Source organism: Danio rerio, chromosome 17 (genome assembly GCF_049306965.1).
Source record: "Danio rerio strain Tuebingen ecotype United States chromosome 17, GRCz12tu, whole genome shotgun sequence".
In the NCBI taxonomy this organism is placed as follows: domain Eukaryota; kingdom Metazoa; phylum Chordata; class Actinopteri; order Cypriniformes; family Danionidae; genus Danio; species Danio rerio.
Genome location: NC_133192.1, coordinates 1,286,340 through 1,313,764, shown reverse-complemented (window position 1 = coordinate 1,313,764; position 27,425 = coordinate 1,286,340). Strand labels below are relative to the sequence as shown.

The following is a 27,425-nucleotide window of genomic DNA, read 5'->3' as shown; positions in this document are numbered from 1 at the left end:
TGCTAAGGTGTTGCTAGGCGGTTGCTAAGGTGTTCTAAGTGGTTGCTAGGTGGTTGCTAAGGTGTTGCTAGGCGGTTGCTAGGGTGTTCTGAGTGGTTGCTAAGTGGTTGCTAAGGTGTTGCTAGGCGGTTGCTAGGGTGTTCTGAGTGGTTGCTAGGCGGTTGCTAAGGTGTTGCTAGGTGGTTGCTAGGGTGTTCTGAGTGGTTGCTAAGTTGTTGCTAGGCGGTTGCTAGGGTATTCTGAGTGGTTGCTAGGTGGTTGCTAAGGTGTTGCTAGGCGGTTTCTAGGGTGTTCTGAGTGGTTGCTAGGTGGTTGCTAAGGTGTTGCTAGGTGGTTGCTAGGGTATTCTAAGTGGTTGCTAAGGCGTTGCTAGGCGGTTGCTAGGGTGTCCTGAGTGGTCGCTAGGCCCTTACTAAGGCGTTACTAGGTGGTTGCTAGGTGGTTGCTAGGGTAATTTGGGTGGTTGCTAGGCAGTTGCTAGGGTACCCTGGGTGGTTACTAGGCAAGCCTCACATACATGCCTGATGAAATATTTATACTTAGTGAGCATTTCTAGCAAGTTACAGTACATGGCTAGTCAATATTAGCATGTAGCTAGTCACTGCTAGCATGTGTAGCATATAGGAAGTTCCGTTTGCTAGCATGAGTCAAACGAGCCAATCCCCAAGTCTCTACGATGTTCCGATGCTGAGATATAGCTGTTGATAAACGGTTGCTAGGGTACTCTCTTTTGTTGCTATGGGCGAGGTTACAGAGTGAACTTGAATGTGGTTGGCTGTCCAAGTCAAATGAGCCAACCCCCAAGTCAATAGGACACTGCCAAGCAAAGATATGCATGTAGGCCAGTTATAATGGCAGTCTATGGGACCAGTTTGGGGGCGTGGCTTGTGAGATTCATTATCATATTGAGATGCTCATTGGTTGTCTGAGTCAGATGAGCCATCCCCCAAGCCAATAGGACACTGCTAAGCAAAGATATGCATGTAGGGCAGTTATAATGGCAGTCTATGGGACCAGTTTGGGGGCGTGGCTTATGAGCTTCATTATCATATTGAGATGCTGATTGGTTGTCTGAGTCAGATGAGCCCACCCCCATGTCTCTATGACACTCCTATGTAATGTTATAGATGTGTGACCTTTATAATGGAAGTCAATGGGATATGCAATGGGACATCCCACCCCATGTTAAGTCAATGGGGCACTTATTAAGGGTCTTTAAGTGGTTTGGGGGGGCGTGGCTTGTGAGCTTCAAAATCATATTGAGATGCTGATTGGTTGCCTCAGTCAAGTAAGGCAACCCCCAAGTCTGTATGACACTGCTATGTAATGTGATTGACATGCGAGTCAAGAAATGAATGGGAGTCAATGGGCCATGTAAAGTCAATGGGGACCCCTTTGGGACGTCCTAGCACCCCAGGGGTACAACTTATACCCCCTTTGGGGGTATGTTCTCATACAGGCTGCAACCCCCTACAGATGTTGCGAATCCCATATTTCTACGAATTTCACACTTGGCGCTATGACGCTTTAAAGGTCGTCCCATTTCGCGGGGGCGTTAGTGCTCTTCTAGAAAAATGAATGGGAGTCAATGGGGCCAATGTAAGTCAATGGGAGCACTTTGGGACGTCCTAGAGCCCCAGGGGTGCAACTTTTACCCCCTTGCAAGGTATGTTCTCACTTAGGCTGCAACCCTCTACAGATGCTGTGAATCCCATATTTCTATGAAATTCACACGCGGCGCTGTGAGTCGTCAAAGTTCGGCTCAATGTTAAGTCTATGGGATTTTTGGGGGGGTGTTTTGGCCCCTGCGGGGCCAAAAAACCCCCGACCCCTTACAAAAGTCATAGCACACCATTCCCGATAAAACCGGACGATTTGACACCACTTTCAAGGGTGTGGGACAAAAGCTGCGGGACTAGTTACGCGCCGAAAAAGCGCACGGAAGATGGAAGAAGAATAATAATAAACCGGCACAATTGTAAGAATGGACTTTGCCTATGGCAAACCCCATTAATAAGCACTCGTTACAACCGAGCTCTGCAGAAGAGCATCTCTGAACACACAACACGTCCAACCTTGAGGCGGATGGGCTACAGCAGCAGAAGAGCACACCGGGTGCCGCTCCTGTCAGCTAAGAACAGGAAACTGAGGCTACAATTCACACAGACTCACCAAAACTGGACAATAGAAGATTGGAGAAACGTTGCTGCTCTGATGAGTCTCCATTTCTGCTGACACATTCGGATGCTCGGCTCACAATTTGGCCTCAACAACATGAAAGCATGGATCATCCTGCCTTGTATCAGCGGTTCAGGCTGGTGGTGGTGGTGTAATGGTGTGGGGGAGATTTTCTTTGGGTCCATTAGTACCAATTGAGCATCAACGCCACAGCCTACCTGAGTATTGCTGCTGACCATGTCCATCCCTTTATGAGCACAGTGTCTCCATCTTCTGATGGCTACTTCCAGCAGGATAACGCAGCATGTTATAAAGCTCAATCATCTCAGACTGGTTTCTTGAACATGACGATGAGTTCACTGTACTCAAATGGCCTCCACAGTCACCAGAGCTCAATCCAATAGAGCAGCTTTGGGATAAGGTGGAACGGGAGATTGGCATCATGGATGTGCAGCCGACTATCATGTCAATATGGAGCAAAATCTCTGAGGAATATTTCCAGTAGCTTGTTGAATCTCTGCCATGAAGGATTAAGGCAGTTCTGAAGGCAAAAGGGGTCCAACCCAGTACTAGTAAGGTGTACCTAATAAAGTGGCCGGTGAGTGTATATTCTAATCATACACACTAAACTTTACAGTTTTATTAGTATCTATATTCTGTTTCATTTTTATCACACAGAACTTCATTTCTAAAATAATTTGATTTGTTTTCTTTGCATTCATGGATTTCTCTGGTTGGTACCAACATCCAGAGAAAATTTCAAGTCAACAGCAGCTCTAGAAAGATGTTTACTGAGAAGAATGGTGACGTGTTTGGGATGACTTATTTCCCCGCTGTCTGTTTTCCAGTGCACAGTAGTGTGACATTAGGAAGGATATGAACTAATCAGTCTTTAAGGTGGTGAATTAACGAAGCGCAGATGAGTTCTGCATATCACATTACCATAACATCCATAAAGGAGGTAAACGAGGAACATGAGGAAGAGGTGTGTGAATCTCATCTCCAACAGATGACTATCAAAGACGAGCGCTGGAGACGTTTAAGCGCATTTGGAGCACGTTCAACACAAGAATGCTTTTGATTACCACAATCACATGCAACAGGTTGTTCTGCTGTCAAACATGAGAGCTGTTTTACGAGTTTTCTTAATGATTTCAGAATCTGAAGCTCATTATTATGACCGTGAGCTTGATATGGGTCTGACATTATAGCATCATGTCTGTGATGTACTGTAGAAATATCTGTAAATGAGCAGTGTTTGATTAATGCTTTATTTTCTGCCTGCTTATTTCTGCTTTGAATTGCATTATGAGATCTTGATCTTTCTTACAACAATTTATAACCTTGAAAAGGTGTAAATAGTGACGTTTATCAACATTTTAAATAGTTTAAAGGGATATATTGTCTGGGTGGATGTTGTGCAAGTGCAAATTTAACCCTTGTGTGTTGTTTAGATTGACTCTCCTTTGGTGATGTTGGTGTGCTTTTGCTCCATTGACTTCTGTTATAATCTTATTTATTGATTGTAAAGCCATGACAGCAGATAATCATGCATTCATGACTGCTGCATCAAACAAAACTCAAATACCATCACAGAAGACAACGTGAGCAATTATAGCTAATAAACCAGTGTAAATAAATATTATCCTGATTGCTTTTTTAGTGCCAAGTGTGCTTATATATAACAACTGAAGTTTATATTTGGTGTCGATATCAGTGGGAGTCACCATTCAAAAGGAAAGTGCACCTTTTCACTTTTAGGGCTCTATTTTGACGGTCCATGCGCAGAGCGCAAAACGCAGGGCGCAAACACTTTCAGGGCGTGTCAGAATGCAGTTTTGCTAATTTAAGGCCGGAAAATCTGCTTTGCGCCGTGCCGCATGGTCTAAAAAGGTTGAGCTTATTTTCTTAATGAGTTATAGGTGTGTTTAGAGAATAAACCAATCAGAGTCTCATCTTCCATTCCCTTTAAGAGCCAGCTGCGTCACGCCAAGAGCGCATTCGCTATTTACAGAACGCAAAGTAAGTCTAAGTGGAAAAACTGAGCATTTCTCAAGCAAACAGTTCACAGTTTTTAACAGAAAACAGCTAAACAGAGCATCTACTGCGTGAGAATGAGAGATAATGGATCACTTTCACTTTCGCTCTTGGATTGGGAAACCTTTACACACAGACATCAATTAGTCTATAAATAAATACTTTTGTTTGTTAAGCGCAAATATTCATTTCAAAACTATTTCTAAATTCAGTTCTAATTTCCAGCAAACGAATAAATGAATAATAATAATGAAGTGTGCTCAGAAACCTGAGTTATATCCTAAAACACATGCTGTGCCCCATATGATCCAAAACCTGACCGGTGGACAAATCTAAGCTTGTTTTTAATAAAACAAATATAAATATGGATATAATAAGTAATACTGCTAATAATAATAACATTATACAAAAGCAAATAGTCATGAATGAACTGAAAAAGCCTCCCGAGATGAAGAAGACATGAAAGCAGTGATTTTTCATATTTATGTAGGCTAGAAAATAATATGTTTTGTAATATTTTAATCCTTTATATTTATATCCTATATCTATTCTTATTATATCCTATATATGTCCTTAATATTTACATTTTTCATATGTAAATATATTTGCCTATTGCTCTCTTGTGTGTATTAAGCAGTGTGTAAGCGAGGCGCAACTCTGAGTTTAGACCGGGTTTGTTTTGGTCTAATGAAAAATCTATTATAGTCTCTCAATATAGCAACACGCCAGCGGTCCACCTCAGAACGCCTCCTTTTTAGAGCAGAACGCCTATGAGCGCACAAATGAGCGCTAATGCATTTGCTATTTAAACAGCGTAGCGCAACGCCTCAAAACCACTCTTGCGCCAAGCTGAAACTACCAAACAAGTATTGCGCCGCGCCTTGCGCCACACTGCGCCGGGTGTATGATAGGGCCCATAATCTCTCATTTCTCATCATCATAAATTAAAATAATAACATATTCTGCAATTCTGACCAGTGTGAGGAGAGTTTTCTTGCACGTGACTTGTTTAGACTGCTTTGGTCTGATGGCTTTTTGGTTGATCAACAGTAAATATGACACATTGCGCCTGATCCCAACAGGGAAAAGCAGCAACAATCAAGAATGCATGATTATATGCTGACATGGCTTCACAATCCGGCAGTTAGCTCTCTGCAACTCTCACATGGTCGCTCACTGAAGCTAAGCAGGGCTTCGCCCGGTCTGTATAACTGGATGGGAGACCACATGGGAAAGCTAGGTTGTGCTGGAAGTGGTGTAAGTGAGGCCAGCAGGGGGTGCTCAACCTGTTTTCTGTGTGGGTCCTAATGCCCCAGTATATTGATAGGGACTTTATACTGCTCAGTGAGCGTCGTCTTTCGGAGGAGACGTTAAACCGAGGCTCTCTGTGGTTAACCCTGGCATCCTGGCCAAATCTGCCCACTGGCCTCCGAACCATCCCCATATTTTAACTGGCTTCATCATTCTGTCTCCTCTCCACCAATAAGCTGGTGTGTGTTGTGTGGTCTGGCATAATATGGCTGCTGTTACGTCATCCAGGTGGATGCTGCACACTGGTGGTGGAGGAGATTCCCCCAATGTGTGCAGCGAGTGTCCAGAAAAGTGCTATATACATGTAAGGAATCAATTATTAATTAAATATCAATCAATAAATGTGATTATAATGGAAGTTGGGTGACAAGGTGGTGCAGTAAGTAGTGCTGTCGCCTCACAGTGTCACCGACTCGGTCCCAGTCATTCCCCTCGCTGGCCAGCAGAGGTCATCATCACCGGACTTCTAACACATTACATCATCCTCATTGACTGATTGTCACACACACCTGCAGCACATCTAATAATCACCTGGCACACACACATAAGCAGCACTCACACACGCTTCAGTGCGAAGTCTTGTTCTGCCCCGGCTTGTTCTGCATCCTTGCCTGCTTGACTGTCTCTCGACCCTGTCTTGCCTGCCGCCTGCCCTGAACCCTAGCCTGAGTACAGACTTTGATCCTCGCCGCCTGCCTCTGACCCATGCCTGAATACTCGCCTTGTGTTTGCCTGCCGCCAGGCCTTCGACTTGATACTACTGTGTTGGATGCGAGTTCGCACACGCATAACATCTGTGTGATTATTGTTATTTACATTTACATTTAGTCATTTAGCAGACGCTTTTATCCAAAGCGACTTACAAATGAGGACAAGGAAGCAATTTACACAACTAAGAGCAACAATGAAGAAGTGCTGTAGGCAAGTTTCAGGTCTGTGAAGTCTAAGAAGGGAAGTATTAGTAGTATTAGTAATTTTTTTTTTTTTTTTTTGGGTACAGTTAGTGTGATATTCAGAGAGGCAATTGCAGATTAGGAAGTTAAGTGGAGACTAAATAGTTGAGTTTTTAGTCGTTTCTTGAAGACAGCGAGTGACTGCTGTTCTGATGCAGTTAGGGAGTTCATTCCACCAACTGGGCAGATTGAACGCGAGAGTTCGCGAAAGTGATTTCTTCCCTCTTTGGGATGGAACCACGAGGCGACGTTCATTCACAGAACGCAAGTTTCTGGAGGGCACACACATCTGCAGAAGTGAGAGCAGATAAGAAGCAGCAAGGCCAGAAGTCGCTTTGTAAGCAAACATCAGAACTTTGAATTTGATGCGAGCAGCAACTGGCAGCCAGTGCAAACGGATGAGCAGCGGAGTGACATGTGCTCTTTTAGGTTCATTAAAGACCACTCGTGCTGCTGCGTTCTGGAGCAGCTGAAGAGGTTTGATAGAGTTAGCTGGAAGCCCGGCTAGTAGAGAGTTGCAGTAATCCAGTCTGGAGAGAACAAGAGCTTGAACAAGGAGTTGAGCTGCATGTTCAGATAAGAAGGGTCGGATCTTTCTGATGTTATAGAGTGTGAATCTGCACGATCGAGCAGTTCTAGAGATGTGGTCAGAGAAGTTTAGTTGGTCATCAATCGTTACTCCAAGGCTTTTCACCATTTTGGATGCAGTAATGGTTGCCCCATCCATCTGGATTGAAAAGTTATGATGTAGAGTCGGGTTTGCAGAAACTACAAGCATTTCCGTTTTTGCGAGGTTCAGCTGAAGATGATGATCTTTCATCCAGTGTGAAATATCCAACAGGCAGGCTGAGATACGAGCTGGAACCGAGGGATCATCACGATGAAAAGAGAGGTATAGTTGGGTATCATCAGCATAGCAGTGGTGGGAGAATCCATGTCTCTGGATGACTGGTCCTAGAGATGATGTGTAGAGGGAGAAGAGAAGTGGCCCAAGAACAGAGCCTTGAGGTACCCCAGTGTTTAGATGCTGTAGGTTGGACACCTCTCCCCTCCAAGACACCCTGAATGACATGTCAGAGAGGTAAGATCTGAACCATTGTATAACAGTGCCCGCAACGCCCAGTGACTCGAGCGTAGATTGCAGGATCTGGTGGTTGACAGTGTCAAAAGCAGCTGACAAATCTAGCAAGATGAGGACTGATGATTTAGAGTCTGCTTTAGCCAGTCTGAGATCCTCCACGACCGAGAGCAGGGCAGTCTCAGTTGAGTGGCCTTTCTTAAAGCCGGATTGCTTGTTGTCCATGAGATTGTGTTGTCCATGAGATTAAACTCTGTTTAATAAATATACTGCAAATGGATCCCTCTGCGTCAAACCCTTTGTTACACACAGCAAGAAGGTTGCTGGTTTGAACTCTGGCTGGGTCAGTTGGTGATTCTGTGTGGAGTTTGCATGTTCTCCCCTGGTTAGCGTGGGTTTCCTCCGGGTTTCTCCCCCAGTCTAAAGACATGCGGTACAGGTGAATTGGGTAGGCTAAAATTGTCCGTCGTGTATGAGTGTGAATGAGTGTGTATGGATGATTCTCAGTCTGGAAGGGCATCAGCTGCATAAAACACATGCTGGATAAGTTGGCGATTCATTCCGCTGTGGTGACCCCTGATTAATAAAGGGACTAAGCCGAAAAAGAAAATGAATGAATGAATAATGGTAGTCAATGCATCAATAAAGCCACCAACATCACCAGAGGGGAGGCAATTTTGAGTGTGTTGTTGAGATCATGAAAACTTTCAAAGCATTTTCCCAAAATATGCACCAAAAAAAGATGTGTCAGCAAAAATCCTCACATTTGCTGAAACACAGAGAAAGCTGTGAGCAAATGAGGACTCAAAATCAGCCCACAGTGGAAGACAACGACCCAGCAGCACACAAGGCTTAACCTAATGCTCGGGTTTGTCCATATTTTACTCAGTTTGAGTTTAATAACTGAGCATTTCTTAGAGTTCAGAAAGTGTGATGTGTCAGAAGCGTAGCTGGAGAACTGGCGGTTTTACTGAGCGATATATAAGCATCGGGACAGTCTGGATGGAGTTTGTGTTGTTTGTGCTCGACAGACTCTTTGTTGTTCTGCCAAACAACTGCGTTTTTCACACAAAGCCAAAGAGCAGAGCGAAACCCCTGCGTTCTCAGCCTCCGCCAAACACGAATGTATGGATATGTTTAGCATTAATGAATCTAATAAATACCTGCATGTGTTTATCATCACGATGCGGGACGGCAGCAGCTATGATATGAATTTTTGGTTAGAAACACTGAAACCTGCTGTTCATGCTTATCAAAAGACAACTGATCTTTTTAGGAAGTTAATCTTTGATTTAAAGATAATGTGAGTGGGGTTTGCTGTGACAAATCTCTTCAGTGCAATGATGTACTGCTCTAATTGGTTGTTAGGTGGACGCTGAGGTCATCTGATTGCTAAGGTGTTGTTAGGTGGTTGCAAGGACATTCTGACTTGTTGCTAGGCTGCTGCTTAGGTGTTACTAATTGATTGCTAGGGTTTTCTAGGTGGTTGCTAGGCAGTTGCTAAGTTGTTGCTAGGGTGTTCTGAGTGGTTTCTAGGTGGTTGCTAAGGAGTTGCTGGTTGGTTTTAACAGCCAATCAGCAACTGATCCACAGAACCATCCTCGACATACACTGATAGGTGTCCACAGAGGAGGGGTGATCACCAGAATGGGGAAGTCCAATGACTGTAAAAAATATGGACGACGCTTCAGCCCCTTTTCCCATTGAACGCCTTGAGGGCAAAACGCCTGCTTGACGGGCACAAACTGTCGCAAAAGACTGCTGAAATTGGATTCTTGACATGCGCAGAAGGACTGTCTGATGGAGCCAGAGGAGGAGCCGCGAAAATGAGCGGAGTCGAGCTTCCAACCAAACGCTTTATGTAAAATCAACTACGCCCCCCGAACTTCTCAGCATGCGTTTGCTGTCATATCAACACAAATGGATGTAATAACGTTAACAAATATGAGGGTTTTATATATTCAATCGCGCCAGCTCCAGGCCGCAGCGCATAACCTACTCGCGGCGTCGCGGGCTGATTCCGACTCGTATGCGGCAGCGCCGGCTCGCTCGGCCGCCGCATCTGGCTCGATTGACTCGGGCTGGAATCGGGCAGTGAGTCCAGGCATCCGGAGTAGGTCCAGCAGAGGTAGTCAGTCTGAGCTCTGAGGGGTAAGTCTCCGGCAGGCGAGAATCTAGCCGGAACTTGCCCGAGTGTATTTTGCTATCTGGGTGGCTAGGCGTGTATCAGCAAACTAATAAAGCCCGAAAAAAGCCCTGAACTTAGCGAATAAACAGTGTTCCACCAGGATCATGTATGTCAGAAACTATAGTTTACTGCTGAACTCATTTTGTCATGGTAAAATAACAAAGAAATCGAATAATAACACTTCAGTCTCCTGCCGAAGCTCAGACGCCGCGCTTTGAGAAACTGTCAATCACAGCTGTCAATCACGATGACACGCCCAGCATTAAATTACTGCTAAAAACAAACTGTTTACAAAAATGAAGATCTGCACCTATTTCAGCACAATAACCAGTGCCTTAATCCACCAGAACCATCTTTCGGGACATTTTATTACAAGTGTAATTAATTTTTTTATTTGGGCTCAAGTCTCCTTTATTAACACGGAGGAGGCGGGCTTTATGACTTGTACTGCAGCCAGCCCCCAGGGGGCGATCTAACGGCCGAGACCTTCACTCAAACGCAGGCTTGCGGCACACTTGGGGAAGTCCCAGAGTAAAATGAGGAAATATGATACACCGGTGTTTTGAAATATGGAAAAACTGTCTTTAATTTGGCAGTTTAAAGATTTACAACCCAAGCTCATTCTGAAAGCGTAGTCCCGCGGACGTTTCTGGAGACAGCGGAATACGTCCCGGGGGGTACGTACGGGCGCGTTTATTTTTTTCAAGCGAACGCTGCGGGGCGGTGTGACGCTGTTCCCTTTCGCGCTTGCCTTACCTCCTTGTGGAGTGCTTCCCCGCTGCAACCCGTTTGTCCACTCAGCTCAGCGTGTACGTCGGCAGGCTCGAGATGTGGAGAGGAGTTGACCACGGCGACCGGTTTCGAGTCCGGGGAAGAGCAGCTCCAGCAATCAGGTAAGACAAAAACAGAATTCCAAAAATTAAGTGAACGAGTTTCGTGACAGGGCGAGAACGCGGCGAAATCCGGAAACGCGGTAGAATAAAAAAATCAGGGCTTTTATTTTTTTGGACGGCTTTTGTGAACTGTTGCTCGGGTTTAGGGAAGCGAGCGGGCGGGCGGGTCGATCGGTAAAATTGGTTGGGTTCAGGGAAGGAGGAGGGCAAGTCGGCCGATTGGCCGGTCGCGAAGTCAATCATCCAGTCAGTCTGACAGCTGACCCACGGCGGGTTCACGCGAGAACAGTGCGGGCGCGAACCGCACTTGCGAGAGGCGTCTGAGGTGCGAAAAAGCGCACAACAGCAGCCTCTCGCGGATTCGCGAAAACAAAAACTGCAGCCGTACGTACCCGCCGGGATGTATTCCGCGGTCTCCTGAAACGTCCGCGGGACTACGTTTCCACAATGAGCCTGGGTTGAAGATTTAACTTGGGCCACATCACCATACTGGTAGATCTGTCTCTGTGGGATAGAAGTGTAATTACTATAAGTGAGATCTGAGACGTGACTCGCCACAGATAACTGTTGTCCCTGGCGTCTGGCTGAGATCAAGACCTTTTATTACGCTTTTATTGGCTAGCTAAAGCAATAAAATTGCTTATAAAAAATAAAAAAGCAATAAAAAAGCTTAAATTGGGGGTTAAGCTGTAAAGCTTAACTTTCCGATAGGTGAAAAATCGAATCTGTTGGAGACGTCCAATAGATTAATAGGTACCGAAAAAGTCCACAGAGGGGGGGTCAGGCCCAGCACTATGGGCCTCTCAGAAAGAATTTGTGCCCCCCCCCTCCCCCCCCCACCTCCGGTTTTCATTAAGGATTAGTTCATCCAAAACTGAAAGGTCTTTCTGTCATTAATTACAAACACTCCCTTCAGTTCAACCTTCAGAACACAAATTTAGATATTTTATATCATGAAAAATCAATTAAATTATAAAAATTGTGAAATTGAAGTGTGGCACATAGTCCAGAGATCTGGTCCCGCGTCAGGTCAGTGTGCACCCGTATATACACACATGCGGCGGCGGAGGCGCACTCTAAACAGGAGAAAAACGTACTAGTGGACAGCATAAAGGCGAGCAGTTTATTCCTTTCATGTTTTGGTTAACTAATTCTTTAAATAAAACTCACTTGAGCTCTAAAAGGAAAAAATGCAGAAGAAATTCGCAGCTAAATTAATTTTAGCAGAGACGCAGCAGCCAGTCATTTTCACATTAGTTTTTCAGTTCGGGATTAATATTAGAGCAGCATAATAAAAATGTTAAGTTGGACACTGCACAGTCCCAAAGTAGTCTACACTATTATTAATATTTTAACTTATTATATTAATTATTATTAATATTATTAAAATTAAGCTAAAATTGACAAAACACAGAAACATTTTGAATGTCTGCTTTCAGTTTGACATCGCTAAAGCTGTTGAAAAAAAAAGCTGCTGTGTAAAGAAACATCCCATTATGCAGCAGCAGTCTCAAGTTAGGACACTTAAAAAATGCCTATTGAGTTTAAAGATGATCGACCTGCAAAGTTTACAGTGTTATAAATGAAATAGATATAGTGCGCGAGTAAGTGGATTTGCTGCAGATCAACCTCTCACATGCTCCGCAGATAGGCTGAATTCATTCATTCATTTTCTTGTTGGCTTAGTCCCTTTATTAATCCGGAGTCCCCAATGAACGACCAACTTATCCAGCACGTTTTACGCAGCGGATGCCCTTCCAGCCATAACCCATCTCTGGGAAACATGCACACGCACACACATTCACACAAACACACTCATACACTACTGACAATTCAGCCTACCCAATTCCGCTGTACCGCATGTCTTTGGACTGTGGGGGAAACCGGAGCACCTAGAGGAAACCCACGCCAACACGGGGAGAACATGCAAACTCCACACAGAAACACCAACTGAGCCGAGGTTCGAACCAGGACCTTCTTGGTGTGAGGCGACAGCACTACCTAAAGCGCCACTGCCGCAGGCTGAATGATAATCTTCAATAAACATGTAATTTAGGCTATCCTGCTATTTGCTCATGCAAAATTAAGCACCAAAAAATATATTGTAGGCCTGTTTTGACAGCTAAAATACAGTTAACATATCGATTTTATTTTGACCTGTAGCTCATGGCCCCAAAAATGAAAACAAGTTATTAAAATAGGCTCAATAAATAAATAAAATAATGGGTAGGCCTAATAGCCTAATGGTTTATGGTGGCGTATATGTGTTCTGAGCATAACCTGCATTAAACCAATCAGAGTCTCATCTCACATTCCCTTTAGGAGTCAAATGTGTCGCTCCATAGTGCATTTGCTATTTACATGTCGACTTTGTAAGTGTAAACACTGAACGCTTCACTAGTTAGAAAACAGTTAAACAGAGCATCTGCAGCGCGAGAATAAAGAACGAGCCTCCTCCATTCAGCCTCTTTACTTTCTCGTGAATATTACTGTTGCGCTGGTCTGAAAATAGCAACAAATCACACCAAACACATCTTGCGCCTTATTGAGCCCGGTGTATGATAGGGCCCAGTAAGTGTATTTCTGCACACACACTCTCTAATCTGCTGTGTTACTCAACTGTAACTCCATATAAACAAAAGAAACTCATCAGCACAGGCCGATCTAAAAGGTTAATGCTGCACACTGATGGTCAACAGTAAGACTGACACATCGTCCCTCTTAATCCCAACAGGGAAAACCAACAGCAATCAAGAATGCATGATTATGTGCTGTCATGGCTTTACAATCAATCAATGTGATTATAATGGAAGTCAAAACACCTCCAACATACCAAAAGAGGAGTCAATCTGAACTATACACAAGGGTTAAACTCAAACTATCCCCAGGTAGCAAACGCAGCATCAAAACGCAAATCCACAGAGACCAAAACTGATTTATCTGAACACATCGGCCTCGGCCAGTCAGAAGGGTAATAGCTGGGATTTATACTATGCTTTGACAGCGCTCTGAGGTTGTATATAATTGTGGATTATCTACTGAAATTCTTCAGCTTAGCTCCGATGGAAATGATCCACGCATGCTATATAAATAACATCTCGTCTCCTGAAAGATTTTGCAAAAACATGACGTCTGAAGGGCGGTGAGCTTGCGTTTGTATGCGTGTAGAAGCATGGTTTTGGTTAATTCGCTCTTTCATCATGTCTCTATTGTCTCCAATCGCAGCATATGGGCTCCATTGACAGAGTTTTTGTCTTGTTTCTAGTCCAAATAACTAAAAATACCTAAATCTAGAAGCCTTTTATAAACATTTTCTAGCGTTTTCAGGAATATTGAGTCAAAATTAAGCAAGTTTTTCCTTAATACTTTGACAACAGTCAATGGGGGAAGTAAAATAATCACATTTTTCATTTTGATTTAAGATTATTTTGCTTACCCCATTGGTAAATTATTAACAACCAATGCAGCATAAACGCAGTCTGAGAGACGCTTCATCTGGAAACGCTCAATAATGGCCAGTCGGAGCTGTTATTCTTTGATAAGCATTACTCATGCAGTCATGTTTGTCTGTTGTCATTAAAGTGTAAGGAAAACAGCTGTGCTTCCATGTGCATTCGGCCTCAGACGTTTTGTGTTTGTGCTATTTGTTGCCTGGATGTTTCCACATGCATGAAACGGTTAGTGGGGTTTCGATTTTTGGGATTGTGGTCGTGCTTCCCAGGAAAATTACACAGCCCAGCGGTGGCTAAATCAAACGGACAATGTCTGGGTAAAGTCTAAAAGGGATACAGCTGCAGATATGCACATTATTATAGGATCTTTTTTGTGACGCTGTACAAGCTGAACAGACACTTTTGTTTGTCTGAGGTTTTAATGTTAGTTCAGATGGCAAGCGCTGCTTCATCTCCCCGCTCTAAACTAAATAATATATTATATCATTATATTATACTACATTATATTATATTATATTTCATTATATTATATTGCATTATATTATATTGTATTATATTTTATTTTATTATATTATATTATATTATATTATATTACATTATATTATGTTACATTATATTATATTTTATTATAGTAATTATATTATACTATATTATATTATATTGCATTATATTATATTATATATTATATTATATTATATTGCATTATATTATATTATATTATATTTTATTATGATATATTATATTATATTATATTATATTGCATTGTATTATATTATATTATATTATATTATATTATATTGCATTATATTATATTATATTATAATATATTGCATTATATCATATTATATTATATTATATTGCATTATATTATATTATATTTTATTATATTATATTATAATATATTGCATTATATCATATTATATTATATTATATTTTATTATATTATATTATATTGCATTATATTATATTATATTATATTATATTATATTATATTATATTATATATTATAGAGTGAATAACAATGGCTGTGTGTGTTATGGTGTGTTATGTTAAGTTATGTTATGTTGTTTCCAAGTACACACACACATACACACACACACACACACACACACACTGACTGACTGGACATTATCTGACAGAGAGAAGATTTAGTTGAGTAAATCCATCAGCAGCATCAGAATGAACAGTAGGTCTGAAACTGCTTTAACCCTGACGAGGGTGAACGAGCCCAAATGGAGATCAGGTTTCGTGTCTCAGGGCATCTGCGGATCCATTTTCAGACATACAAGCAGCCCCTGAGACTGACCTGTGTCGCGACCCTCCGCAAGGCCGTGTCACACACCACGGGTGTAAAATCAGCAAACACAAATTCTTAAACACACACACACACACTACGAGCTGGACGACTCATCTGCTTTCTCTGATAATGGATAATGTCTAAAATAGTACTACTACAAATAATAATAACAACCTTTATACAAATAATGTGTTTATAATTTGATTTTTATGCTTAAAAACTTTTTATGGAGACCAAAAATATGGAAAAATTATTGAAACATGCTCTGATCAACTGTATGATTTTAATAAATCACTTAAATAAATGACTTAGTAAATCAATCTGAACAATTCAAAAAATTCACTAGCTAAGATTTGATGAGTTACTACTACAACTACTACTACTAATAATAATTATAAAATGCTTTTTAGTCAGATATGTTGTAAAAATGATTTGTTTTATGCTTAAAAACTCTTTATGGACTCAAATAATACGGAATAATAAACAAAACATGCTTTTTGGGGCGGTTCATTCCGCTGTGGTGACCCTGGATTAATAAAGGGACTAAGCCGACAAGAAAATGAATGAATGAATAAACATGCTTTTTGGTTAACTGTATCATTTTAACAAATCACTTCAATAAATGACTCAGTGAATCAATCTGAATAGTTCAAACAGTTCACTAGCTGAGAATGCATCAAACGCATAAATGTTTATGTAAAAATCTTTCTTGTAGATTTTTATGCTTTACAACTCTTTTTGGGTGAAATAATGTTATAATTAGTGAAACATGCTCTGGTCCACTGTTTCAATTGATATTTTAATTAATCACAATAGATGACTCAGTGAATCAATCTAAACAATTCAAACAATTCACTAGCTGAGATTTGGTGAGTTACTACTACTACTACTACTTAAAATAATAATAATAATAATAATAATAATAATAATAATAATAATAATAATAATAATAATAATAATAATGTTTTTGTCACATATGTTGTAAAATGTATTTGCTTTATGCTTAAAACTCTTTATGAAGTCAAATAATTACCTAAACATGCTCTAATCAACTGAATCATTTTAATGAATCACTTCAATAAATGACTCTGTGAACCAATCTGAACCAGTCAAACAATTCACTAGCTGAGATTTGATGAGTAAATACTACAAATAATAAGAATATTGATTAAAATAATGCGTTTTGTCAGCTGTTTCTTCTAGTTTAAATGGTATTCATCAAATGTTTATGTAAAAATCTTTCTTTTAGGTAAAAAAGTATTAGTTTTGAATGCTTTAAAACTATTTTTGGGTAAAATAATATGGAAAAATTATTGAAACATGCTCTGGTCAATGGTTTTAATTGATATTTTAATGAATCACTTCAATAAGTGAATCAATCTGAATGATTCAATAGTTGAGATTTGATGAGTTACTACTACTACTACTAAAAATAATGATGCTTTTTTTGTCAGATATGTTTTAAAATGTATTTGTTTTATGCTTAAAAACTCTTTATGGAGTCAAGAAATAGGGAATATTATCGAAATATGCTTTGATCAACGGTATGATTCATATGGTATTCATCAAACACATAAATGTTCATGTAAAAATCTTTCTTTTAGGTAAAAATGTATTTGTTTTTCATGCTTTACAACTCTTTTTGGGTCAAATTATATGAAATAATTATTGAAACATGATTTGATCAGCTGTTTATTTTATATTTTAACGAATCACTTCAATAAATGACTCAGTGAATCAATCTGACCAATTCAAACAGTTCACTAGCTGAGATTTTGGTGAGTAACTACTACTACTACTAATAATATTAATGCTTTTTTGTCACATGTGTTGTAAAAAGGTATTTGTTTTATGCATAAAAACTCTTTATAAAATCAAATATTAGGGAATAATTAAAAAAAACAAGCTCTGGTCAACTGAATCATTTTAATGAATCACTTCAATAAATGACACAGTGAAACAATCTAAACAATTCTCTTACTACTACTATTAATACTACTAATAAAATAATGCTTTAAGTCAGACATAGCTTATATTTCAGTGTATTTTTGATGTATTTCAGAGCTTAAATCTGAATCCAGAAGCTGTCGTTGTGACTTTCTCCACCAGCTCTGACTCTCACTTTTAAACAGAAATGACTGCAGGAATAATTAGGAACACTTGGAGCTCTTTATGATAGCGCGGCATAAATATTTATCCCTGTCTGCTGCCGTCCAGCGCACAAACGCTCCAAAACCAAACGCCCGAGGACTCGCAGCCGAGACTTTTCTTGTGGTGCGGATCAAATGCGAAGGCCCTTGTTTCTGTATTTATTGTCCTGCATTGGTGTGCTAATAAATGAGTGACAGACAGCTCGAGGTGGGGCGGCAGCGCTTTTTTGTAGGCGTTCTGTGTTTTTCCCCCGGGTCACTGAGGATCAGAGTTTTTAACAGCGATTCTCAAATGGAGGGGAATGAGCAGAGAGCATATCTAATTGCTTTCATATGCCGTGTTATTGGCTGATTTAAATAATTGCAGACACCGGGGGCTTGGGGGGGCGTGACCTTTGACCTCGGAGCTCAAGCTATAGTCCAAACCCTTACATGGAAATACATTGCTTTTAAGTGCATGTTAAATGTCAGACGGTGTGATCAACATGATTGGGTCACTCATTTCCTACACTGGACAATGTTTAATACACTAAAACACACTGTCTGTTTTAAAAAAAAACCCAATTCAGTCGATTTAAAATAAAGCATAAAAACATTGAATCAATCAGTGAATCACTAAACATGCTCTGGTCAACTGTATTATTATAATGAATCATTGTATAAACGACTCACTGAACTATTGGAGTCACTAAACCAATCACTGAATCACTAAACATGCTCTGGTCAACTGTATTATCTAATGAATCAGTTAAATAAATGACTCATGTGAACTATTGTAGTCACTGAACCAATGAGTGAATCACTAATCATGCTCTGGTCAACTGTATTATCTAATGAATCAGTTAAATAAATAACTCATGTGAACTATTGTAGTCACTGAACCAATGAGTGAATCACTAATCATGCTCTGGTCAACTGTATTATTTAATGAATCAGTTTAATAAATGACTCACTGAACTAGTGGAGTCACTAAACCAATCACTGAATCACTAAACATGCTCTGGTCAAATGTATTAATATAATGAATCAGTTAAATAAATGACTCACTGAACTATTGGAGTCACTAAACCAGTGAGTGAATCATTAAACATGCTTTGGTCAACTGTATTATTATAATGAATCATTGTATAAATGACTCACTGAACTATTGGAGTCATTAAACCAATGAGTGAATCATTAAACATGTTCTGGTCAACTGTATTATTTAATGAATCAGTTTAATAAATGACTCACTGAACTAGTGGAGTCACTAAACCAATCACTGAATCACTAAACATGCTCTGGTCAAATGTATTAATATAATGAATCAGTTAAATAAATGACTCACTGAACTATTGGAGTCACTAAACCAGTGAGTGAATCATTAAACATGCTTTGGTCAACTGTATTATTATAATGAATCATTGTATAAATGACTCACTGAACTATTGGAGTCATTAAACCAATGAGTGAATCATTAAACATGTTCTGGTCAACTGTATTAGTATAATGAATCAGTTTAATGAATGACTCACTGAACTATTGGAGTCACTAAACCAATCAGTGAATCATTAAACATGTTCTGGTCAACTGTATTATTTAATAAATCAGTTAAATAAATGACTCACTGAACTATTGAAGTCACTAAACCAATCACTGAATCACTAAACATGTTCTGGTCAACTGTAATATCTAATGAATCAGTAAAATAAATGACTCATGTGAACTATTGTAGTCACTAAACCAATGAGTGAATCACTAATCATGCTCTGGTCAACTGTATTATTTAATAAATCAGTTAAATAAATGACTCACTGAACTATTGAAGTCACTAAACCAATCACTGAATCACTAAACATGCTCTGGTCAAATGTATTAATATAATGAATCAGTTAAATAAATGACTCACTGAACTATTGGAGTCACTAAACCAGTGAGTGAATCATTAAACATGCTTTGGTCAACTGTATTATTATAATGAATCATTGTATAAATGACTCACTGAACTATTGGAGTCATTAAACCAATGAGTGAATCATTAAACATGCTCTGGTCAACTGTATTAGTATAATGAATCAGTTTAATGAATGACTCACTGAACTATTGGAGTCACTAAACCAATCAGTGAATCATTAAACATGTTCTGGTCAACTGTATTATTTAATAAATCAGTTAAATAAATGACTCATGTGAACTATTGTAGTCACTAAACCAATGAGTGAATCACTAAACATGCTCTGGTCAACTGTATTATTTAATGAATCAGTTAAATAAATGACTCACTGAACTAGTGGAGTCACTAAACCAATCACTGAATCACTAAACATGCTCTGGTCAACTGTATTATTTAATGAATCAGTTAAATAAATGACTCACTGAACTAGTGGAGTCACTAAACCAATCACTGAATCACTAAACATGCTCTGGTCAACTGTATTAGTATAATGAATTAGTTTAATAAATGACTCACTGAACTATTGAAGTCACTAAACCAATCAGTGAATCATTAAACATGCTCTGGTCAACTGTTTTATTTAATGAATCAGTTTAATAAATGACTCACTGAACTATTGGAGTCACTAAACCAATCACTGAATCACTAAACATGCTCTGGTCAAATGTATTATTATAATGAATCATTGTATAAATGACTCACTGAACTATTGGAGTCACCAAACCAATGAGTAAATCATTAAACATGCTCTGGTCAAATGTATTAATATAATGAATCAGTTAAATAAATGACTCACTGAACTATTGGAGTCACTAAACCAGTGAGTGAATCATTAAACATGCTCTGGTCAACTGTATTATTTAATGAATCAGTTAAATAAATGACTCACTGAACTATTGGAGTCACTAAACCAATCAGTGAATCATTAAACATGCTCTGGTCAACTGTATTATTATAATGAATCAGTTTAATAAATGACTCACTGAACTATTGGAGTCACTAAACCAATCACTGAATCACTAAACATGCTCTGGTCAACTGTATTAGTATAATGAATTAGTTTAATAAATGACTCACTGAACTATTGAAGTCACTAAACCAATCAGTGAATCATTAAACATGCTCTGGTCAACTGTATTATTTAATGAATCAGTTTAATAAATGACTCACTGAACTATTGGAGTCACTAAACCAGAGAGTGAATCATTAAACCTGCTCTGGTCAACTGTATTATTATAATGAATCATTGTATAAATGACTCACTGAACTATTGGAGTCACCAAACCAATGAGTAAATCATTAAACATGCTCTGGTCAAATGTATTAATATAATGAATCAGTTAAATAAATGACTCACTGAACTATTGGAGTCACTAAACCAGTGAGTGAATCATTAAACATGCTCTGGTCAACTGTATTATTTAATGAATCAGTTAAATAAATGACTCACTGAACTATTGGAGTCACTAAACCAATCAGTGAATCATTAAACATGCTCTGGTCAACTGTATTATTATAATGAATCAGTTTAATAAATGACTCACTGAACTATTGGAGTCACTAAACCAATCAGTGAATCATTAAACATGCTCTGGTCAACTGTATTATTATAATGAATCAGTTTAATAAATGACTCACTGAACTAGTGGAGTCACTAAACCAATGAGTGAATCAATCTGAACATCTCTCGGTTCTGTCATTTTTACAGGTTTGTGTTGTAAAGAAAATGTTTAAGATGCTAAAACACACTTTCCGGAGTCAAATTTTCATCCAAACCACTGAAACCATCAGCAAATCAGTCTAAATAACCTCTAAAGATTCACTGATTCATGATTCTGATCTATAAATATGGATAAATATCTGGCCCCTTATATCTTGCTATCTTGTGGGACTGTATCTAACTGTATGTGTTGTTTCTCTCTGGCATTAAATCAGCAGTACGGATGATCTTCATACCTGTCAGCTCTTTCTTTAACTTGCGAAGGTCTTTTGCCAGATCTTCAAACTTGACCTGTGCGGCGTGGAAGAGATCCTGAGGTTCAGGCAGCGGGAAAACACTCTTATCTGTGCCTGCATTCTGGAACACAACAACAACATATCTTTATACTATTGTCCCATTAAAAACAATCTACACTCACCGGCCACTTTATTAGGTACACCTGTCCAACTGCTCGTTAATGCAAATCTCTAATCAGCCAATCACATGGCAGCAGCTCACTGCATTGCGGCATGTAGACATGATCAAGAGGATCTGCTGCAGGTCAAAGTGAGCATCAGAATGGGGAAGAAAGGGGATTTAAGAGACTCTGAACGTGGCATGGTTGTTGCTACCAGACGGGCTGCTCTGAGTATTTCAGAAACTGCTGATCTACTGGGATTTACACACACAACCATCTCTAGGGTTTACAGAGAAACAGAGGAAATATCCAGTGAGCGGCAGTTCTGTGTGCGCAAATGCCTTGTTGATGAGGTCAGAGGAGAATGGCCAGACTGGTTCCAGCTGATAGAAAGGCAACAGTAACTCAAATAAGCACTCGTTACAACCGAGCTCTGCAGAAGAGCATCTCTGAACACACAACACGTCCAACCTTGAGGCGGATGGGCTACAGCAGCAGAAGACCACACCGGGTGCCGCTCCTGTCAGCTCAGACTGGTTTCTTGAACATGACGATGAGTTCACTGTACTCAAATGGCCTCCACAGTCACCAGAGCTCAATCCAATAGAGCAGCTTTGGGATGTGGTGGAACGGGAGATTGGTATCATGGATGTGCAGCCGACAAATCTGCAGCAACTGTGTGATGCTATCATGTCAATATGGAGCAAAATCTCTGAGGAATATTTCCAGTAGCTTGCTGAATGAAAAGGATTAAGGCAGATCTGAAGGCAAAATGGGTCCAACCCGGTACTAGTAAGGTGTACCTAATAAAGTGGCCGGTGAGTGAACATATACTTTATTTTAGCATTACTCTTTAGGACAGAAAGCGTGTGTTACCTTTTTATAAAGACACACGCCTTCATCATCACCAAACACACGTTTATGCTGTCGGCGTGCGGTATCAAATTACATCAATACAACTCTCTCCTATCAGTCCTCACTTTATATTTGCATTCAGTAGCTCAGAGTTTGTGACGAGGGCTGAAATCTTGCTGAATGAAAGTAAAACTGCTAAAAAAATTAAAATGAAAATACCAAAAATTACATGAATTTTAAATGTAAACTGTACAGGGGACGTCATTTACTGCATAGAATTCATTAAAACAGACAAAAATAGAAATAAAATACCATTCAGTACTCATTATTTAAAAAGCACCTAAATTGTTTTGCAGATTTTTTTTTCTATTTTCATTCACTCATTCATTCATTTTCTTAATCCCTTTATTAATCCGAGGTCGCCACAGCGGAATGAACTGCCAACTTATCCAGCAATTTTTTTACGCAGCAGATGCCCTTCCAGCTGCAACCCATCTCTGGGAAACATCCACACACACACACTCATACACTATGGACAATTTAGCCTACCCAATACACCTGTACAGCATGTCTTTGGACTGTGAGGGAAACCGGAGCACCCGGAGGAAACCCATGCAAACTCCACACAGAAACGCCAACTAAGCCGAGGTTCGAACCAGCGACCTTCTTGTTGTGAGGCGACAGCACTACCTACTGCGCCACTGCCTCGCCATTTCCATCCATATATCAGCTAATATTTTGCTAATGTTTACTATTTTTCATTCACGTAGGCTATTAGCAAAATATTTCGCAGCGTTTGCATGTCCTTTACTGCATTGAATTAATTAAAATAGAAGTTAAATAACATTAATTAAAAGTTGATTGAAAAAGAAACACCTAAATAGTTTTGCAATATGTGTAAAATAAAAATAATATTTTCCATTCAGAACTTTCATCATTGAAGATTTCTTAAAAATAGTAAAAAAATCTCGTCTCGTTTTCGTGACCCCAATCTCACGTCTCGTCTTGTCTTGTGGAGTAAGCATCTCGTCACACTCTTACTAAATACGTGTCAAAATCAGATTTGTCAGCTAGAATTATCACATTTGCTTAAGAACAGAGAAAGCTGTGGCCAAATTAAGCCTCAAAATCAGCCCAGAGTGGATGAAAATGACCCAACAGCACACAAGGGTAAAGTAAAAAGAATAAAATAAAAACAAAACATACCTCGTCCATGTTTCGCAGGTAGTATGAAACCACATAATCCACCAGACTCATACGATTGTCCTGAAGAGTAGAGAAAATAGTTAACATCATGGCTAATATCTAGAGATATACGTGTGTAGAATAACAGTAAATGTGCTGCAGTTTATTACAAGGTTTCTGCAGCGTAATGTACAACACCAACACACACAATACAGCACTGCAGACCATTACACATGTGCAGAACACACACTTTACACTACTTTACAAGGTTTTAAAGTTGTTGGAGGAAAGATGAAGATCCCATAATGCATGAATCTCAAAACACGGAAAACTGCCAATTTACAGGTATTTTTTACAGTGGAGTATTCTTGCTGTCAATATGAAAGAATTCTTTATATATGTATGATATGATATATGATGAAATATAACATTTTAATTAGCATATATTCACTTGCATGCAAAAACATTCAGCTCAGGCACAGAATCTGTCTGTAAAATGACAAACAGTTGAGGTCAGAATTATTCGCCCCCCTGAATTATTCGCCCCCCTGTTTACTGTTTTCCCCAATATCTGTTTAACAGAGAGCAGATTTCTTCAGCACATTTCTAATCATAACAGTGTTAATAACTCATCTCTAATAACTGATTTATTTTATCTTTGTCATGATGACAGTAAATAATATTAGACTAGATATTCTTCAAGACACTTCTATACAGCTTAAAGTGACATGTAAAGGCTTCACTAGGGTAATTAGGGTAAAGGCTGATTTATACTTCTGTATCAAGCGCACGCGTATGCTATGGCGCTGACGCATAGCCCTATGCCGTGGCCGTGGGCATTGCTGACGTGCACCTCTCAAAAAATGTAACATCACGTCGCAATGACGCGTAGCGCAAGCTCTTTGATTGGTCGGCTTGGTAGCGCTGACGAGTCTGGGCGGGACCGAAAGCCGTGCGAATGGCGCGAGCCTGATGCAGCGATTGTTTATAAGTGTGGAGTCCCGTGAAAGAGCTCCGGATGGAAAGTTTTGTTTTGTCTCAAAATGAACGAGTTTGAGCCACTTGTACGTCCAGGAAGTGTTCAGGAAAAGCCATAGATATATGCACTAGATATCGCATAGGGACCCTGAGCATGCGTCAATAGCGCCGCCACATTGGTACAGTGCTCCCAGGACAAATGTCATTCAACCGCACTAGTCAAGACAGTGTTATTACGTGAAGATGCGGGACTTTAGCGCTGTCTACGAGTGTAGTAACGAGCAAACAAAGAAAACAAAGCACAGAGGCAAAACACTGCATAGGTAAGATAAAGTTTTTTTCTGTTTTTGTATGTTCTGAACTTTTGTGCTAATCAGGTAACGTTATTGATGATAACAGTCACTGCATTCACCATACGGCAAAGCAGCTCCAACTCGCACTAAACACTCGGCTTATGCTAGTTTTGTTGAATAAAATCAGCAAACAATGCAAAAGAAATATGACAATGAGATGCTGCGCTGCCAGAAACTTGTATTATTGTCGGTTAACAATAGTGAAAGAGTCGTTCGGGGGATTCATTCACAAACGAATCGCTCCCTCCGTCAGTATGAGCAGTGAAAGCAGGAGAGGAGCTGTGTTCAGGACATGATTAGATTTAACAGGGAGGGTGAATAGTACATTTCTGTACACACAAACACAAGCTTTATGTCAGGAATGCCCGTGCGATCACTAATCCATCAATGTAGAAAAGTGATGTAAAATTATAATTTTCGTAATAAATAAAATAACATACTAACATCCAGGAAAACTCCCGATCATAGATATATGTGTATATGTGTATATCTCTGGCTCTGGATGGCCACAGTCCTCCACTGCAGCTTGGTCCCGCATTCATTTCAAAGGAGCACTACCCTGTACCAAGATGGCGGCGCTATTGACGCATTCCGTCCAATAGACAACAATAGGCCAGGCGACATCTAATGTATATATCTATGAGGAAAAGCAAAACATCAGCGAAGAAACTCGACACAGAGGAACATTTACACCTCACTGCCAACTAGCGTTTTGGAAGTGTTAATGCAGACCAACAGAGACAGCGCGCAGATGTATAAATGCTCAGCTACGCGCGTTGCATGCGCTGTGGGTTATGCCGGTCACTTGACGCAGAAGTAGAAACCAGGCTTAGTTGTACTAGGCAGGTTAGGGTAATTAGGGTAAAGTTAGGGTAATTAGGCAAGTCATTGTATAACAGTGGTTTGTTCTGTAGTCTATCGAAAACAAATATAGCTTGAAGGGGCGAATAATATTGACCTTAAAATGGCTTAAAAAAATTAAGAACTGCTTTTATTCTAGCCGAAATAAAACAAATCAGACTTTCTCCAGAAGAACAAATATTATCAGACACACTGTGAACATTTCCTGAATCTGTTCAACATCATTTGGGAAACATTTAGAAAAGAAATAAAAAATCAAAAGGGGGGTGAATAATTCTGACTCCAACCGTATATTTAGTGCAGCTTTGGGTGTGTTTGTTTTTGGTTACCCTGCTCTTGACGTCTTTTAATTTAGGCAGAATCTCCAGTCCAAATCCATCCGCTTGTCCACGGGTTCGGTTTCCACCATTCATGTAGTTCCCGAAGGCCAGAATTACACCGATCACATCCTTCACACTGTCATTATCAAGAAAAACCTGTAGAAACACACACACACACACACACACACACACACACACACACACTAAGGCCCCGTTTACACTGATGCGTTTTAATTATTAAAATGGCAGTTTGGACATTATACTCTATTCATCATTTTTCTTCAGCTTAGTCCCTTATTTATCTGGGGTTGCCACAGTGGAATGAACCGCCAGCTAATCCAGCATATGTTTTACACAGTGGATGCCCTTCCAGCTGCAACCCAGTACTGGGAAACACCCAAAGACACTCATTCACACACACACACACACTCATACACTGCGGCCAGTTTAGTTGATCAGTTCCCCTATAGCGCATGTGTTTGGACTGTGAGGGAAACCGGAGCACCCGGAGGAAACCCACGCCAACACGGGGAGAACATGCAAACTCCACACAGAAACACCGACTGACCCAGCTGAGACTCGAACCAGCGACCTTCTTGCTGTGAGGTCACAGTGCTGACCATATTTAGATTTTCGAGTGAACTGTCCCTTTAACTATTAGCCAAATGTATTCTCAGGACATCGTATTATCTGTATACTATAGTAATGTAATAGTAGTGTGATGATTGCTGTTACCTTGCAGACCGTGGAGATGATCTCCACCTTACGACGGACAGAGGAAATGGAGTCCACAAACACAGACTGGAAGATGATGCAGTGAGAGCGACCGGCGAAATCCGGGATCTGTGACAGCTCATACAGGAATCTGAACAACAGACAAGAGAGAGAGAGAGACATCAAAGAGCTGAGCAATGACCACACACACACACTCACACACACACACAATCACACTCACAAGTGCATACACACTCACGCATTCACATACACAAACATTTATACACAGTCGGTACACATACACACACACACACACATATAAATAACACAAACACACACACACACATTCAGACACACAGTCATGCACTCACATACACAAACACATATACACACAAACACTCAAAAATGCACACACACACATACACACACACAAACATGGGTGCAAACACACTCACGCATACACACAGACTTAAAAACATGCATGCATGCACGCACATACACACGTAAACACACACAGGCATGCACACAAAAATGTTCATTCATACACACAAGCACACATACACATTATACAC

At 40.0% G+C, this 27,425-nt stretch overlaps 1 protein-coding gene across 5 annotated transcripts in view; it reads right to left on the bottom strand.

Moving 5' to 3' along the window:
* The window catches only part of LOC100148950 (formin), a 170,599-nt gene that overhangs the window by 23,434 nt on the left and 119,740 nt on the right, over nucleotides 1–27,425 (bottom strand). For all 5 annotated transcript variants that reach the window (XR_012393130.1, XR_012393131.1, XM_073927954.1 and 2 more), the window contains 4 exons: nucleotides 26,875–27,004; nucleotides 26,149–26,295; nucleotides 23,649–23,708; nucleotides 21,427–21,547 (listed from right to left, as the gene is read on the bottom strand). Coding sequence is in view for 3 of the 5 variants with exons in the window: in XM_073927954.1 (XP_073784055.1) it covers nucleotides 21,427–21,547; nucleotides 23,649–23,708; nucleotides 26,149–26,295; nucleotides 26,875–27,004 (458 nt within the window). In the remaining 2 variants the exon portion in view is untranslated. The remainder of the gene's footprint in view (nucleotides 1–21,426; nucleotides 21,548–23,648; nucleotides 23,709–26,148; nucleotides 26,296–26,874; nucleotides 27,005–27,425) is intronic.